The sequence below is a fragment of the Anser cygnoides genome, chromosome 1, assembly GCF_040182565.1.
Source record: "Anser cygnoides isolate HZ-2024a breed goose chromosome 1, Taihu_goose_T2T_genome, whole genome shotgun sequence".
In the NCBI taxonomy this organism is placed as follows: Eukaryota; Metazoa; Chordata; class Aves; order Anseriformes; family Anatidae; genus Anser; species Anser cygnoides.
In genome coordinates this window covers 92,529,828-92,548,331 of record NC_089873.1, presented here as the reverse complement: position 1 = coordinate 92,548,331, position 18,504 = coordinate 92,529,828, and the positions used below count along the sequence as shown (strand labels likewise).

The window sequence follows — 18,504 nt, the reverse complement described above, 5'->3', positions numbered from 1 at the left end:
TCCCTTCAATTTCTTAGCTATCATGCAGACTCTCAGGAGGCAAGGAAAGCTACATTTCCCTTTTCTTCTCAGACGTCACAATGGTACCCCACCACTGTGGGTGGTACCCCGTTCTGGTGTCTGGGTGACACAAGCCACAGTGTGGGAGACTCAGTCCTCCACTGGCTCACGCTTCTTCTCCTTGGATTCTTCTAAGAAAGAGAGTGGAAAAGAAGCACGTCTTGAGATTTCCCTCATCCAGGGACAGCAGGCAGGCCATAGCTCACTGCAAGCACCCTTGGACAAGTCTGTTCTACCATGTAGTCTTAGCCCACCTACAGCTCAGGAGGCTCAGACTGGCTCTGGTAGAGATGACTATCCCCATCCTGAAATTTTAAGCAGTCCTGTGCTTGGTCCCAGAGTGCCAGCAAAAAGCAATATTTGAGCTAAATTTTAATTTAAGTTCTCTTCAACCATTTGCTTTTTCAAAGCTGTGAGGCATCAAGCTTTCATTGTCTCCAGCCAAGAGAGAATGTAAAACGGCCCCAACAGGTGCTGGGAAGAAGCATTTCAGAATCAGCTCATAACTCAACAGACACAAAGTAAATGTATTTAATAAATATTTTATTTTGACACATAGTACACATTCGTACTTTAAGCAAATACTATAGCCAAAGGGATGCTTACAAAGAGATTGACACAAAAGAAATAGCAAAGCATAAAATTATCATTTTCCTGAACAGAGAGATTTTTGTACTTAGAAGAATTTTTATATTCTTTATTGAATACCATTCATGTGCTCTGTACTGCTGAGAATCCATAGCCAGCCTTGGGATAAATATTTTCAGAGTCATTTAATGATTTGGAGACTAAGGCCCATTGACAGTCAGTAGTTATTAGGTGCTTTTGATGGTGTTACTTGTCTTCTACAGTCCACAGGGCTCACTATCTGAACCCTTGAGGTCATTAAGAGACTTTCCATTTAGTTCAACGGCTCTACACCAGTCCTGCAAGGTGCTGTGACCTCTCCAGGAGGAGGCAGGAACCCTTCTGGAACAAGAGATTGGTTTGGACTAGGAGAGAGAGTTTAATTACAGTAATACAAGGTATTTTTAATTAGGCAACGCTCACTGCTACAAGGCAAACAGCAGAGGCAGTGGCACTAGAATAGTGTTTAACATGTATTTTGACTTTTCAAGTGAACGATGAAGAAAACCAGTGAAACCAACACCCCCCATTTGATTCAAACTGCTTCAGTCTTCACTCACACCTTAGTTAGGGAAAACTCCAGTAATCTTTGGCAAACCTGAAGCGTTCAGTCAAGATTAGCAAGGCAAAAAAAAAAAATGACTCACCTTGTTCTCTTCTGTCTACTCAAATTTGAAAGAATCTGGGCTGCTTGTTCTTATGAAACCCAACCTTGTGTGGATTCCAAGCTGATGAGCACGAGTGCCTGAAAATATCAGAAAACTGTGGTTTAGCAAGAGAAATAGAGAGTGAGTGGAGGAGCCATCCTGTTGATTTTGGAAGGAGTGGCAAAAGTTCCACTGACTTCAGCTGGGTACGAGCCAGGCCCACCGGGCATAAAACTCCACTTGGCATCTCTTCCATCTTCCACACACAATACTGACAGGGGTCCTACAGACAAAATCTAATTGATTGTGGCACTCAGACATCACCCCAAAATTGTTCCTTTGTGGCAGAGTTTATCCCCGTGTAAAGATTCAGCATGAATAGGACTATGAGAGACTTGGATGGTGCATAAACCTTGTTTTGTTCCTCCGCATAATTGAATTCCACCCTTGGAGAATACGCAAGGAAGTCTGCTTCTAAATGGTTAGTTTTCTATTACAACACATGACGGATGCATGTTTTCAAAGTATTTTAAAGGCATGTATGCATTACTAAAGAAAGGCGTTAGTTCGATGGTGCTGGGAAATGAAACCTTGGATTTAGTCAGAGATAAGAAATAATCCTTTAATATTTTCACAAAATCTTTGGTTGAAACACCAATGTAGCAGGATCCTGTGGCTTCATCATCCCCCAACATCACAATTGCTTCCTAATAGCCTTTCACCGAGCTTAACACAGAAGACGAAGATCAACTGGATGTGAATATCGAGCTCCATGTGCTGAGAAAGGGTAAATGCTGAGACAGTACTAGCATCCTTGTCGTGTTATCTCAGCATCCACAGACAGTGAGAAAATGAGGGCTTCTAGAAGGTAATTCACCTGAGGAATTTGACCTTTACCTTATTATTATGCTAAAATATGACTTCACCATACATAAAGTGGACTAGGACAATTGGCATACCTATTGATAATGAGACATCATGATATTGAAACACTTGAAAGTTGTAGATTATTATTCTCCTCTGTGTTTCACACATACACACAGACCTGTTCAGAATGAAAATTGGCTAGCTATACATTTACTAAATTTCTCCAATATCACAGAAGTTTTGTAGCATAAAGAAATGAGTTCCAGTGGCAACATATGTGCTCAGCTCCTGCCATGAGATCGAAAGCAGACAATCCCTACAGACCCCAGTGTGGGGATGACAGCCTGACAAAATCACACCCTGTACTTACTTTCGTGTCACTGTAAAAGCTCTGAGTAAAGCTGGAGAATAAAAGAGATCAAAGCATTTTAAATAAGCATTGGTATGCTAACAAAAGCAGCACTGAGGTTTCACCAGCTGGGTCTTGTCTTGGGAAGATGCTGAATGGTCTTAACGGGGAAGGTAGCAACCACACAATTTTGTTGGTGTCACAGATGAGCCGAAATGCAACAATACCCTTGGAGAAAGTGCATTATTATTCACAGTAATGGGAGAATGCCCCAAAGTATCTGGGTCATTTCATTAAACCACTGCAGTCAATTACATAAAAAACTGCTTCTGGGGAAGGATTCTATACCTATTACTGGACTTAAACCATAAAGGAGTATGGATGTGAATTAATTATTTTTTCCTTTGTATAAAAGTGCTACTGAGGTTGTGTTCAGCATAAGGAGAATTTCTGAAACAAGATAAGTAATAAAATAATCTAACGGGAAAAACAATGGGAGCAACAACCATCAGAGTGTGAGCAGAGTGAAAAACCAATACAGAGAAAAGATAAAAAGGGAAGCAAAGGTGGTGAAGAAAAAAATAACCAAAGTGTCCCACATTCCTATCTGGCTGTGCCTTGGAGGATAAGGGGTATTCCAGCCTTTCAGGAGATGGCAGAGCAACTCAGCAGAAAACAAAACATAAAAGTGGTCACCAAGACTTTTTCTCCTGTGGGCCATGTTTATAATCAGAAATCAAAACAAGTTACTATAAAGGCAACAATGACAAAAGAAGTACAAACAAAAATCCCTAGCTTACAACCACTTACTTCAGTAGCAGAGCTTCAGTGCACGATGTCGTTCCTGCACTCTCATTTTCCTAGAAGTTATTTTCCTATAGGACTCTGGACAGATTGGTCCTAACCTGAACTTCAAAGGCGAGGTGCTCACTCCCTAGCCATTCTGCTATTAGGAGCTGTGCAGGTTCATAGCCTCCCAGGCACATGCTGTGTCTAACTGTTGAATGATTTAGAGGCACTGATGTTCAAAGCAGTTCAGCCAGCCACAAGTGAAACAAGGCTGGCCCACCTCGCACCATTTCGAGGCCACTGCTGCCAGTTCCTTTGGATTGGCAGCAACACTTCCATCAGAGAATTAATAATTGTAAAACATCTGGAGTTACTGAAACTAGCAGATAGCTAAAATGATTCTTGTCACAGCTTTATCTTAGCAGTATCTTTTTTCCAGTCACAACTGATATCCAGTAGATCAGTCCACATTCTATGTTTGTATGTTGCGTATTTTAATGGTGTGTTTGATTGTCTTCCCTGCCCTATTTTGGAAACAAGATAAAACATTCCCGAAAGGGGCTCTCCAATTAAATGTTCAAATCTATAAGGGATAGATGTTGTAATACTTGTGCTGTTTCTTATGCTGAACAATAATTTAGGAAAAACTGCTGTATTTAGGGTATGTTCATCCCTGTGTGCATGGGAAGAACCTCACAAACAAACCGTGTGAGCATACATTTTCTGTAACTTACCCCTGGCTATAACCTGTGTTCAGACATCCATGCTTACCCCATCTCCATGTATTTAGCTCTTTCTGCTTATAAACTTGTATAATTTGTATAATGAAGCTCAGTCCAGTATTCACTCTGTAAGTATCTTAACAGGCAGGTGGGACTGTGGAAACCTGTTTTGTGTTGGTGAGCATTAACTTAGATCATTGTACCTCGAGAGAAAGTGCTTGCCAACATGTATTACAGCTCCACAATCTACCCTTACACAATCGGGTTCTGCCTGTGTGTGGTTAGAGGCCCTGCAATGAAGCATTGCCATTTCCCTGAAAAGGAGAGCTGCATGTGGAATTAAGCAAAGCTGATATTTTTACACATACAATTTTCCTCTTGCCAGGAAGCTGGTTGGATTTTGGTTTGGTTTGATTTTGTTTGTTTGATTTTATGAGAATGTCCATGCGGGAATGTCGCTTCCATTTAAACTTTTATTTTAATTTATTTTGATAGTAAATGCTAACACTTCAGTGAAGATAAAGGTGCTGCTTGGTATATGTTGCCCAAGAAATATGAAAAATTTCTAATGAAATGTATTCATTTGAAATTGGAAGGTGAAGCGATTCCTGTCAGCCATAATGTGAAAGACTAGGAGGATTTGTCCTTAAGGAAATAACACCTCCCACATCAGTTAACACTCTACATGGTAAGCAAAGGAAACAGAAGAGGGTGCATGGTCACAGTTTCTCCTCCACTCATCTATGCGTGCCTGTTACACCTGCATGTGTGGAAGCGAAGATGCTGAGCTCTAAACTATACAAATCTCATCCAAACAGTAGAGCTTTGGGAACAACCCCATGCTGACTGACAATGCTGTGGTCCCTTCCAGTAATTTCAGCAGGGTTTGGTACAGGACCAGGTCACACAGCACTGCTAACTTTGTGCATCGTTGTGTGAGGGTAGACAGGGAATGCTTCGCCTTTTTTTTTTTTTTTTTTATAACTCAGCATCTTATCTCATGAGTTTTCAAGAGACTATGCATGCACAGAGTGTTTTAAATGCACATTTTAAAAAGTTGTTTGCAGTTGACTGAGGAATTGCACTGGTGCAGGACTGAACCAAGAGCATGAACAAGCAAGGCTGAATGCCAGTTTGAGCACAGTTTGGTAAAAGTGAAAACAGAAAACTGAAAGCATTGTAAACACTGAACTCATTCTGTCACGAGCACCAGCTTTGGGGGATTCCTGATCCAGTTCACAGGGTGCCCACAGAAGACAGAGATGTTTTGGGGTTTTCTCTACAACAAGGCTGGGGAAAACTCAGTTTGATCTCATGTTTGAGCACCATCTCTCAGCACAGCTTGGAAAGAGCTGTTGTTCCTCCTTGTGCTTCACTTTTCTACCTGTAAAAGAGACATAATGATACCTACTTTCTCACAAGTTGGAACAGCAGTGAACGTACGATGACTACAGTTTGGAGACAGTGCAGTAATCCACAGGTAGGCACCGTGGGTGGGAAAAATGGGTATGGAACTGGACGCTGAGACTGAACCTCCATTGCTACTGGAACGGAGTGAGGCTTTGGTAAAGCCTTAAGTAGAGCCTCCTCTTCTCTCTGTCTTAGTGACTCATGCCTGCAAGGGCTTGTTGAGACCTTTAGGTTCCCTCACGCCCCGCTAAAGCCAAAGCAACAGGCATCTTGTGCGGCAGCAGGCAGGGAACATGCGGTGAGTGAGCGACCCACTGGTGGGTTCCCCTGCTCCGGACCTGATCTGCTGAGTGACCTTCCCACACCGCTCCGCTTTGTGGCCAGTGTCAATACTCTGCCTTGTGAAGTTATCTGTCAGCAGCGATGGGGTGGCTTTGCCCCTAAGGGAATACTAGCTCCACCCACACCAGCAAACATCATACACAGTGTTTCATCCTCAGATAAAAATGGCTTTGTACCCCTGAAGCATGAATACCAGAAGTATGTTCTTCTAACTGAAGTATGTGGTGACAGGCTTTCACGCAGATGGGTCAGCGAGGGGCAATTTTTGTTTGGCTTTCAGTACTTCGCATATCCACTCAGAAGCACAGCGGAAAAATGAGTAAATAAAAATAATCAGAAACTTGAAAGCTACACAAGCAAATGTACCAACCAATTCCCTCAGTTCTGTCCAGTATCATAAAATTAGGGTGCAGCCCTGGTTAACTGCAAAATCTGAGACCTGGTCTCCAGTCTAGCTGTTGCCATCCGTACTCCAAAATAAGAGATCCTGACAAGTACTTACAAACTGGTGACAGCAGGAAAATATCCCCCTCTAGTCAACAAGAGCTCTGTCATTGCTATTCACACTGTCAAGATTTCCCTCACTGATTGTTAAGTTTTGGAGCGAGAAACGTGCCTGAGCACAAGGCTCCAGCTACACAAAGAAGACAGGGAAGGACAGACCTTTGAAGACACACCGACACTTGTTTCTAGGCAGATCATCTGGAAGAGCCAAGATCATGCCAAGGCTTAACTGTATATGCATGAACAGCTCCCTCAAAGTTGAGGAGATGTGTATATAAACCTCCCATTGACCAGGACTTTGGTTTGGATATAAGGCACTCTGATACTTTCTAAAAATGCTTTTGTAGAGATGAGAAAAGTGGAGTGGAAGCAACAAGTCAGCCTGGAAATTTAAGAATGAAGGGGAAATGATTATTAACTTAATCTAAGCTCTGCACTGAATGCACAACGTGAGTTCATCTCAGTAGAACTTCAACACAGTCAAATACTTAAGGTTTCTTTATGGACACCCAGCACAGACAATAAATCTCACCTAAGATTTCTGCGTGTCTTCCTACAACTTCCATTTGAAAAAGAATGCAGGCAGGGCTATGCAAACCACCAATTTTACAAAGCCCAAGACATGAACCGTTTCCTTCTTCCTCTTTTTTCTTTTTTATTTATTTCCTGGAAGGCCTCAAAATCCATCCAGTTTTGTTTCCCTCCCTACGTCATTCTTCAAAGCTGGTAATTTTCCTTCTGAAAGCAGTTCCTCAAAACGGGAAGGCTAGATAAAGTCCCCTGTCTCGAGGGGATGTCCACTGGACAGGATGCTTCTTCCCTCTTTGCCAGGAGCTGAGCCAGGGCTCCTTCGCTGCATCCCCCCACGACTACCACCTGAAGGAATAAACCACTGATCCCTGCCTCTGAGGCCTTCCCTTGTAGAGATGGACGAGATCACCAACAGTAAGTCCGCAGTGCTCCGTACTTGCCTAGATATAATGAGTTAAGAGTCAAATACCGTGCCTTTGAGTGTCTCAGTGACTAACGCATGCTCTTGTTATTTAGGGTCAAATGGTCACTTGCATTGTTTACTTTACAAATGGTAGCATCACTGTGCTGCCAAAGAAGCGTGCTGCGGTCTCAAAGCCGAAGGAACTGCAGGCATGGCAGCGGGGCGACGAGACGTGCGTCTGCAAAGCCCAAAAGCTGTGAGCGTTCAGGCTCACACCTCATAGGTGCTGCTCTTCCGTTCGAGTAGCTGCAGGGAGTTGGCACTTGTCAAGCACGGGCTCAATGACATCCTCTTCAGTTAAGCAGTGGACTTATCAGAATATAAATGTTTTGCTGCTTGGTTGTCCTTGTTCTTCTAGAGAGAAGGAAATTTATAATCGTGAGGTAGTTCTGGAGTCGCTGGCAGTGTACTGGAGGTTGGAGGAGGATGCTACAACAGAGCTGTCGTTTCTTTAAAGCACCCTGAACATTTACAGAAAAGGGAAAACAAGCAAATAAACAAATTAATGTTTGAATAATTCTGAAAACAGAGGTAGGAAAAAGAGGCCTTTGGGTGGTGGAAGGAGAAAGCTACTCAGTAGCACTGAAATGTAATAAGGGGCTTGCAACCTAAAACTGAAAGAAGACTTCCAATTACATTTTATGCTTAAAGCAGTTAAATAATATTGCAGTTTGCATGAGAGTTAGAGTAGGAACTGTAAGGTTCAGGAGCATGGGGCTGAGGGAAGGCTGCAGTCCTTTGGCTCAGCTCTTCACAGGGACTTTGTCAGTAAGTCTGAAGGAATCCCACCTTACGGGGGGTGTGTGAGTGATAGACCCACGGCTCTCTTGCATGTTGCCGGCTTTGGAAACCAGTTTACTCGCACTAGACTAACTCAGTGGGCTACATAAACTCAGGTGAGCAGGTCTGCCCTGATTTACATGTATTTTGTAATGCAGTGCACTTGTATAATGACAAGGAAAATCTCCTGAGTTTAGAGCTGAGCTGGCAGTTGCTTTATCATCACAGACATCGCATATTTCACACGCGCCGGTGTGTTAAGTAGTTAACATATACTCACTTAACGCACACCTAAATGTCTTGCGGAATCAGAAGCAATCTTTACTGAAGTGATAGGCTCAAACAGGTCTGGATGCTCTGGCTAACCTATTACTTCTTCTGAACCAGGAAAAATGGTAGTAGCTCATACAGGTGCAGTACTATTTCACTGAAAAAGGGAGCACTATGAAAGAGACATATCAGAGCATCAGAGAAAGAAATATATAAAGCAATGCACTGAAAGTTAGAAGCCCAGATTTGATTCCTGACTTTGCTGCTGCCATACTGCGAGATTCCTGGCAAGTCAATTCACCTGTCTGTTCCCTTCCTTCCCTCCTGTCCAATCTGTTAAATAAACTGCTGGCAGCTCAGGCCAGACATTGCTTGTAGAAGCCAACCTCGCGGTACCTGGTTTTGTCAGAGGGTTGCAGTTGTTACTGCTCGACTAGTAAAAAGAGGCATAAAAACAAGGAAAAAGCTTAATAGGAGACAGTGGGAAACGGGCGCACAGCTAGAGAACGTTTAGAAACAGCACCTAGAAATTACACAGGAGAAAATATCCTGACGATTTTAATGTTGTGAAATAACAGGAGTAAGGAACAGGAGCAGAGAATTGCAGTCCCCTACAGAGAAACCAGCAGAAGTTGTTGGCCCTTTCTCTGGCTTCTGTTGAGTTCTCGAGAAACTGAAAGTGTTCCTAAAAGGGGCTGAGGTGGGAACAGCAACTTCCTGAAAGCGTGGTCCTTGAAGGATGGCTATTCTGCACTGGTCCCGTGGCTCCGCTCCTAGTCTAAAGTGGGTAAGTCTGAAGTCTTTCTCCAGCTTTAGCTCAGACGAAAAGCCTCCTCCCTTCGGTGCTTGCACATAAATCGCTAATAATGTTACCGTGTTATACAAGTGCATTGGGGAGGAAAATCGGCCCACTGATGCATTGTCCTGCCCCAGTGTTTTTTAACCAGAAGGATGCCACGCTCCTCCATGGGTCGCGGGTGGGCACAAGCCACAGGGAAAAAAAACCACAGAGGTGGGACAGGCTCCGTAAGGCTGCATCTGCCTCACCCTTTCTTCCCCGTGCTTCTCCCCAGGCGGCGTGCAAGGCTTAACGCAGATGAAGCATATGCTCCCAGAGTTGCCTTATGGCCTTCCTCCCCTGCTCACATGACAACCGTCACTTGTAGTCAGCCATGGTAGCAGCTCAAAGGGATCCAGGGCCTGCAGGCTCAGGCTGCAGCTGGCTACTCCGAGCTCCCTCGCTAGTATCTGAGTGCATTCAAGCCGGCCGTGGAAGCACACATCCACCTCAGCCACCAGTGGTTGGCTCCGCTCCGCAGACAGCAGGTAGCTTCTGCCGGGGGCAGGAGGAGGAGAGAAAGTGTTAACTGAGGGTCAAATGCAGGCCCCCCGCTGCCAGTGAGCTCCTCGGCAGGCCCCAGGGGAAGGGAACAGAACAAATCCTGATTACTCTCATTTATATCAATGCTATCCTTTTCCCCGGTGTTATTAAATAACAGTGAAGCGAAGGGAAATATGTTTCCTCCTTTGGACAGAGCATAGACACGTGGACACTTTCTTTTTTTATGTTGTGCCACGGATTAATTAAGAGGGAGCACGCGTTTGCGGGCGGGGGGAGGATGCTCGTCTGTCACGTGCGTGCAAAACAGGCGAGTCCAAAGGAACTCAAGCAAATGCCACAGATGTGCAACTTCGAAGCCCCGGATCCAGCTGCATGGGCATCTGCTTTGTCTGCGCTGAACCACACCAACTTCAGCAGAGCTCTGGCTGCACACGGGAGTACGTGTGAACAGAGCACAGCGCAGGGGCGAGGCCTCGCGCTTTTAAACACCAATACCGATTACACAGAAGTGTCAGCAAAGCGCCATTTAACGACACAAGTTTCTGCAGGAAAATCTGGAAATGCAGCTTACGCAAAGTTTGAAGCCAACCAATAACCAGCAAGCGTTTTCAAAAAGTTCAGCACACGCTGGCTGTCCCCCGAAAAATTCCTCCGAGACTCTGGCTACCACCTTGTAACTCTTGATAGCGGTGACTGACTAATGCCAGAAATATCTCCGAGTGGGCATGCAAAGAGATTAATTTGCTTAAATCACATGTAGAGAAATGGAGTAACAGAAATATTTACTACTCTCCCATCCTCTCCCTCTCGGCGTTTGCAGAATGTCCTGGATTGATAGCCCAAGAAAATACAGCCCTCTCTTTCACTACTGACGCAATAAATCAGAGGCAGCGGAAAGTCGAGCATTTTATTTTCTGACTATACCAGTGTACCTTAGCTTACTCATCTCTCTTAAACGGTGACAAAATACTTGTGCTTCTATGGGCCGAATACGTGGCTGGCTGCCTTGCGACTCATGAACCCATTTGTAACTGCGCAAAGTGGACACGGAACAAGATTCTTCTAATTAGTAGCACTGTATATCCATTTCGTGTAGCTGTAAACAACTACATTGCCTGCAAGGTGTCCCTAGCTTGACCTCTCCTCTGACATGGGCTGTAAGGGCATCAAACGTAACAGGGAGTCCTGATAAAGCAAAAATGGAAGCATCCTTTAAAATGAACTTCTCGTACGCTAACAAGCATCTAAATCACGTATATTGCCCAGTAGTTACCTACACTGGCAGGACTGTAGCAGTGAAGAGGTGCGAGAGGCTCCGTGGTGTACTTTCATTAAAATGAGTAAAAGAATTCAAGAAACGAGGCAGTAATACCGAGAAGGAAGAAGAAACTATATATACTATGTATGTTTTATCTGTCTGGCTTAGGCCTCTGACTGGCAAGTGCTTATGCATACTGACAAGATGCTGCTTACCTACAGTTGCAAAGCACTTCACAATCTGTGAATGATGAGGAAAATCTGCCTACAAATGAGGCCACCTTTTCAAATGTGACCGATGAATTTTGTGGGCCTTGGCTTGCCGGTGTCCCAGCCTGACACCTGACGTGCACCTGACTTCCAGAGGATGGATGCTCAGCTAACGCTGGAAATTAAAAACATAAGGTAGAAAGTATTAATTACAGACTGTGTTTATCGTGATGTTTTTATGTTATTTGGGCACTGGTTATTCCACCCCTCCTTACTACAAGCAAGGTGGTAGGGAGTTCAGGATAATTTCTCACATCTTCACAAAAAACGCGCGGGCCAAGTTAGAAACGCGGATACAATTTTGTGCTGTAAAACCAGCTTGTGCGTTACTCCACCACTTTATTCAGACATTAGAAATATTATTCCACATTATTTAAAATAGCTCTGCTGTAAAGAGAAAAAGAAGTAGAGGTAAACAATGGGAAGATGCTGAAGTCAGCCGTGCCCAATGGAGAGTGCTCAGGACGGGGAATATGTGGAATAAGCTCCGCAATACCCTCGGAGTGTTGGATATGCGAAGGGGGAGAGAGATTTCTCTTTATTGTGGAAGGAGCCGAGTTGTGTTTCAGCGGTATTTCTGCCCCTTGCTGTCATGCCAACTGCAGCCTCAGGTCCGAGTCCCACCCGGAGGCAGCGGCGCAGACGGCGGCGCTTCCACACACGCCGCGAGAGGGGACGCGGCGTGTTTTCTGCCTCGCGAAGTGGCGGTTTCGTGATGCCTGTGCCCGGAGCCCGGTGAACTTCACGGGCACGCCGGTGGCGGTGCGGGGCGTGCTCGCGTCGTGCCCGGCTCCTGCAGCCCGAGGGGAGCTCTCCCCGCCCGGGCTGCCCTCACGCTCCGGCTGCGGGACGGACGGACAGCCGGACGGACAGAGACCCGAGCCGAGCTTTGTGCGAGGGACCGTGAGCGGGCGTGCGAGGCGAGCAGTGTGTGCACGGCGTGTGCACCGCGAGTGTGTGTGAGTGTGAGTGTGAGTGTGAGTGTGTGTGAGTGTGTGTGTGTGTGTGTGTGTGTGTGTGCCAGCGGCTCCCCGGCGGGGCGCCGCGGGTGTAACGGCGCCGCTGTATGGCTGCCGGGCCCGTCCGTCAGCGCGGCGGCCAATGGCGGGCCGCCTTACATGGCGGGGGGGTGTTGTGGCGCTGCCCGGCTTGCATGGCTCCGCGCGGAGCCGCGCTGCGAGCCGGGGGGGCCGCGCCGTGCGCCGGGCCGGGGGGCGCCCCGAGCCCCGACCAGGTGAGCCCCGGGCCGGGGGGCGCCGGGGGGGGCTCGGCGGCGGCGGGCGGCGGTCGGTCCTGCTGCCTGCCCCCGTCCCTCCTCAGCCCTGCCCGCGTTGGAAAGTTTGGGCAGGGGAGGACGGGTGGGTGCGCGGCTGCCCGGCAGGGAGGGCAGGGGCGCCGCGGAGGGAGGGGGGGGGCGAGTCGCAGCGCGGTGCATCGCGTTAAAAAACAGCAGTAATAGTAATAATAATAGTCATAATAGAGCGAGGGGGGAAGCGCAGCGAGGAGGCAGGGGTAGGCCAGCCAGTGCCAGGCTGCGCTGGGAAGCAGGCACCTCTCGCCGCCGCCGAGAGGCAAGAGCGGCGGGGAGGAAGGGGAAGGAGGAGGAGGAGGAGGAGGAGGAAGGCCAGCCGTCGGCGGCCGCTCGGTGCCCGGCCGCGGGGGGACCTGCCGGGGACATCGCGGCGGGCGGGCAGAACCGAAACTTCATCCCGAGGGGCGAGCGGCTGCGCCCAGCGGTACGGGCTGCCGGGGCGGGGGGCAACGGGGGCGGAGACCCCCGAAACGGAGCCGGGGGGAGACCGGGGGGGGGGCGCGATCCGGCCGCCGGGAGGGGGACGCGGTCGGGGGGGCGATCCCGGCGCCCACCCGGACAAGGAGAGCGGCCGGGCTCGGCCGGGAGTTGGGCTCCGCGTTTTCCGGTAGGCAGCGGCGGAGCCCCCGGGGGGGCGGCCCCGGGGGGCGGCCCCGGGGGGCCGGGGGGTGTCGGTAAGTTCGGGGCGGAGAGCCGCCCGGCTGCCTGCCTGCCTCCGGGAGGGAGGAGGAGGAGGAGGAGGGTGGGAGGCAGGCCTCGGCCGCGTCAAGTCGTCGCAGCGGAGGTAAGTTGTGACATTGGGTGGTCGCGATGACAGAAAACTTGGCGGGGGCCCCCCCGGGGAGGGGGCCGCCGCCTCGGGGGGGGGCTCCGGGCGCCGCCGGGAGCCGGATGGGTGCGCGGCTGTTATTCGCTGCTGCGAGATCGGGTCGCTGGTAAATTACAGAAAGCAGCAGCCCTCCTCCTCCTCCTCCTGCTGCTGCTTCTCCTCCTCCTCCTCCTCCCCCCACCCCCGCCAGCCGCTTCGCTCTTCCTCCTCTCGGGTTTATTTGCAATGTATGAAACTTGCATGGCCGTGGGGAGAGCCGATCCGGGGTAGGCTTGCGAGGAGGAGGAGGAGGAGGAGGAGGAGGAGGAAGGGAGGGAGGGAGGGAGCCGCGTTAATCCCGGGCGCCGTGCGGCAGCAGGTTTGCGTTGGAAATATCGGCAGCAGCCCGCCGCCGGGGGAGGCAGGCAGGCAGGGAGGTAAAAACGCAGCGATGCGAGGGGCACCGGCGGGCTGCCAGGGGAAGGGCCGCGGGGGTTTAACCGCGCCGGGGGCGGATTCGCCACTTTTTTTTATTATTTATTGTTACGCCGAGGGAGGCCCCGGCGTTGTAAAAGTTGTTGTTTTTGGCGTGGTTTTTTTTTGTTGTTTTTCTTTTTTCGGAGGTGAGCGAGTGCGTGCGGGAGGGGAGGCCGCCAGGCCGGCGGTGGTCACTCGGGCCTGGGGCGCCGAAACCATTGCCCGTCCTGCCGGTGACACGTCCCGGTCCCGCGGAGGGGAGAGCGGGGGGGCCCGGCGCCCGTGCGGCTCCCCCGGCACCCGTGTGGCTCCCCCGGCACCGCCGCCTCCTCCTCCTCCTTCTCCTCCTCCTCCTCGCCGGTGGCAGCGGGATGATGGCCCGGGCCCGCGGGGAGGAGGAGGGGAGCAGCGGGGAGGGAGGCGGCCGCCGGCCGGAGCCCCCCGGGAGGGCGGCGGCGGGGGTCCGGGGGGAGCCCCCCGCGGCCCGTCCCCGCCCGGCCGCCCCCGGCAGAGTTTCCCCCCCGGGAGGGTGAGGTTGGTGCGGCGCCTCGCTGCTCCTCGCCTCCCCCCTGAAAGCAAGATGGACTCTCTCTCGCCTCTCCTCTGCCTCCCGCACTCTCTTGCTCTCCCCCTCTCCTCCCCGGGTCTTGTCAGCCGCCGGGATCGACATTTTGCAACTAAGGCGCAAACTTGATGCTGACCGGCAGCGGGCTGGGGGCGCCGCCGCCGCCGAGGGGCGTGCGTGTGTGTGCGTGTGTGTGTGTGTGTGTGTGTGTGTGTGAGAGAGAGAGAGAGAGAGAGAGACCCTGCCGGGAGCGGCGGGCTCTCTCCATGTTTAATACCTTTCCTTCCCTCCCCACCCCGCAGCCCGGATGCCGGTGGCCCTGCACTTCGCACGGGCGGCGGCGGCGGCGGCCTGGGGCCCAGCGCCCTGCCGGTGCCCCCCCGCCGGGCCGCGGGGCCCTCGCCGGGACTCGAACCCGCGGCCGCGGCGGCGCCGGGCCCACCCGCGGCAGCGGCGCCTCTTTTGTTCGCGCCCCCCGTGTGTCCCCCCTCACGCACACCCCTTTTGTCCGCCTCCCCTCACGCACAGCCCTCCCCCGGGGTCTTCCAGGGGGGCTCGGGTGGCGTGGGGGCTCGGCGAGGGCTGGCCCCGGGCGGCGGGGTCTCGCCCCGCGCTGGGCTGCGATGCTGCGGAGCCGCGGCGTGCTGACGGTGTGCCTCTGTTTGGTACTTTATAGGTCACTATCACATGACGAAGGCGTTGAGACAGCTTCATCTTCGTCTGGCTGTAATTTCCATTTGCCTTCTTGGGTGAGTACTCGGCTCTGCTCGGTAAGACGGGGCTCCTCTCGCCGCCGCGTTACGCCTGCGGGATGCTCCTTTGGGTCCGGCCACCTCAAGAAGCACCTCTGCTCAGGGCACTCAGAGCAGTTGCTAGGCTGCAAAGTTGGTCTGGGTCACCCCAGGATGAACGGGCTGCACCTACTCGGATCTCCCCTCGCTTCTTCTCTCTTCTTTCTCTCCTCCTCTTTCTTTAGACCTCGCTTTGTAAAGATGATCAGTTAATTGACTTGGGGCTAAAGTTTCAAGCCAAAGTAACGTTAAAATATGCAAAGTGCGATGCGGAGGTCAGAAACTCGCTGAGAATGTGAAGTCCTCTTCAAATTCACTGGTGGGGAGAAAACACGGGAGAAATCAACAATTAGAACAGATCATGAGAAATCTCTAGAGGTCGAGAATCAGTGAGAAGTTCAACGTCACCGCAGTACGACTACAACAGGAGTTGGTTCAGTTTTCACACGTAAACAGAGTTAATTAGAATTCCATCCGTACTCTTTCTGCATTACCGTTTTTTCTTTTGGCATTGATTAATGCAGGTACCTATCAGTCTGAAAGACAAATCCTAGTGACTGACTTACCAGTTCTCCTAAGCTTTCCAGTGCACAGCTGCTGCTTCTGTCTGTATGCTGTGGAAAACTTTTGATGCCTTCTGAAGAGTTTGGCACTTTCTAAACCGAAGTGGACCTGGTAATCTAAACGGGAGACTGTAATTTTGAGGGGTTGCATTTATTGATGGCATAAAGTGAGTGCCACGTGAAGCGCTTTTCCTACAGGCACCCGTGGTGGCACTGAACTGCTTTAGGCCCAAAATGGGGAAGTGGGAGGCAATAAATATATCTAAATTTTTTTTCCTGGTAGTTTGGTATACGTAGTTGAAAACAAGACAAGACGTGTATTTGGAGCAAGCTTAGCCCTCATAAATGTGAATGATTAATAACGTTCTCCTGACCTTTTCCAGTCTGTGTGTAGGAGACATAGGATAAGTGATGGTCCCAAACACGCTGGCTCGAAGGGGCCCATTGGGAGCAGCTGTTCTTCTGTGATATTGTGGCCGCAAGCCTATTCCTAAGGCTGGGATAACCGCTGTGCAGAGGTGGCTCAAAGGGAGGGTTCTGCCTGTTCTCCATCTCCTGGAGAATTGCACCCAAATTTCAATTTTCCAGATTTTATGGGCAGCGAGGTTGGTATGTGTAGGTCTGAGGCTATAAACAGCAAATTAAATTACTGAAATTCTTTATGACAGACTGGTTGCATAGGAGAATATTGCTTTCTGGTTTATAGCATTGCTGACAAGGATCATGTTCAGGCTAGAGTAATTGATGCAACAATTTTTACAAAGTAGGAACACATTGGGAAATTCAAAAACTGGCTGATAGGCTTCAAACTGTTGTTCAGAGCTGAATTCGAATGCGCTGATTTTTGGATGTAATTTTCTGTGTTTTCCGGTAAGAGTTAGATTAGAGGGCTGTAAGTGTCAAGGATTTCTGTCTTTATTTGGAGTAGTAGCAAAAGGTACCGAGCAAGAACACCTTGTGGACCTTGCTTCAGGTAGTCTCTTCAGTCATTCCGCCATGTAGTGGCTTCAGCCTTTGTGTGATGGAGCCTTTTGGATGCATGGGACTTTAATCCTAGAAATGAAGCAGTGGTCATAATCTCCCTACAGCTTCTAAGAGGAACGTACCTCAGTTTTGTGCACAGTGCTAAATGTAGCTCATGCCTAATATTGAGCCGTCATGAACAAATGGCAAAGAAGAGAAGGGTAGAGTATCTTTTTGAAGAAAAAGTCACAACAGAAGCTTTAGAGGAAGCTGAGAAGTACATTTCCTCATAGCTTAAACGTAATAAAAATAACGTGGCTATTTAAGGGGCGAGCAGAGTTTTCATTAGATTTGTCCACAACTAGAAACTTCCATTTACTGTAGGGAGCTCTTATTTTGGGAAAAGCGAAGACTCGTTTTATTACACAGTTCGCAGTAAAGTAGCTATTCGTGAAGGGAGTTTAGTAAGTCAGCCTTGATGTACACGAGACGGCTGGATTCTGGTCTTGGGTAACAGGCACCAGGTGTGTTGCAGCCTGAAAGGGGGAGATTCCCTTAGGAAGGGGCCATGTGAACAGTTCAAAAATTGGCCACGGCCTCAAAAGTTTGTTGCACGGTACCCTTCCTCCCAGCATAGCAAGCTGATAACTGTTTCAAAGCAGACACACAATTCAGGGAACTCTTATGTAGGTTTTAGTGTTGGGGTAGCTTCAAACACTTAAGAAACTTGCCCTGGATGCTTTTGAGTTTTTGGGGACTGCTCGCTGTAAATCCAGCACCTGCAGGACTTCTCTTGGTTTCAGCAGGAGTTTCCTTTAGGAAAGGAGTGTAGGAGTGATGGTGAGAGGAATTTGTCCATGTTTATTTTCCCATTCAAGGGAGAAAAACCTTTCTCTTTCATAGTTGTTGTGTGTATAATTAGAGATATTGAATGTCACATTCTCCACATAAAATATCGGACGTAACTATGCATTTACATTTCTGTTTCATCCAGAACGACTGTAATGCACTTTGTTCATAAATTAGCGGGTCCATGGCTTGAGATCCCATAAGCATGTGAACGTATTGAAACACATGGCACATCTTGTTAAATTCACTAATACGATTGCTCCCATTCAGAACTGAAAGTTAACTCCAGGCTGCTGTTGCTCGTGGTCTGTGGGCTGAGGATATGCGACGTCCTGGCACGGGGCTTGTAGCAGAGTGTTATGCAGGAAGGAAACTTTGAGCAAGTGGATTGGGGATAGGTACTCTTCCATCACAGGTGGCAGTGGGGAGCAAGCAGGTGAGGTGGGCGAGGTGTTTGGACGCTCGCACGGAGGCTCTGCTGTAGTGTGAAGGCTGTAAACACACCTGCGGTGACGTTCAGGCAGCTGTGGGGTGACTTGCTGCCTCTCTTTGGACAGTACGGTGCACGTATGCTGTTCAGGACTTCAAGTTTATGTGAGTCTGGTGGCTCCCAGATGGAGGAAGATGCTACAGATAAAAGCTGGAACTGAACTGAAACGCTAGTCTTAATTTTGGACTGCCACAGACTGTCTCTTGTCACCTCTGGCAAGTGATTTAGTTAAAACCAGAGGCTGCCTTCCAAATTTTGGACCCAGCTCAGCTCCTGTGCCTTGCACGAGGGTGGCCTGCTGCAGCTGCTGGTGGAGCCAGCGGCACTGCCGAGGGCAGCTGGAGGCTTCCAGGGTCAGAGTTTACTCTTGGAAACTCAGCCATATGTCCCTTCTCCACCTGCAAATGGAGACTGATGATACTTCCCTGTATCATTAAATCATATGGTGCCCATATA

The 18,504-nt window shown here is 49.4% G+C and overlaps 1 protein-coding gene across 10 annotated transcripts in view; it reads left to right on the top strand.

Annotated features, from left to right (window-relative positions):
* Positions 1–12,334: 12,334 nt before the first annotated feature.
* The window catches only part of BBX (BBX high mobility group box domain containing), a 138,077-nt gene continuing 131,907 nt past the window's right edge, over positions 12,335–18,504 (top strand). For 4 of the 10 annotated variants that reach the window (XM_048057445.2, XM_048057449.2, XM_048057447.2 and 1 more), the window contains exons 1-2: positions 13,190–13,326; positions 15,069–15,141. Coding sequence is in view for 2 of the 10 variants with exons in the window: in XM_048057439.2 (XP_047913396.2) it covers positions 12,349–12,464; positions 15,069–15,141 (189 nt within the window). In the remaining 8 variants the exon portion in view is untranslated. Of the gene's footprint in view, positions 12,465–12,719; positions 12,967–13,189; positions 13,327–13,554; positions 13,638–13,662; positions 13,788–15,068; positions 15,142–18,504 lie in introns of those variants that run through there. The other 6 variants (XM_048057439.2, XM_048057446.2, XM_048057443.2 and 3 more) reach the window with 6 other exon arrangements.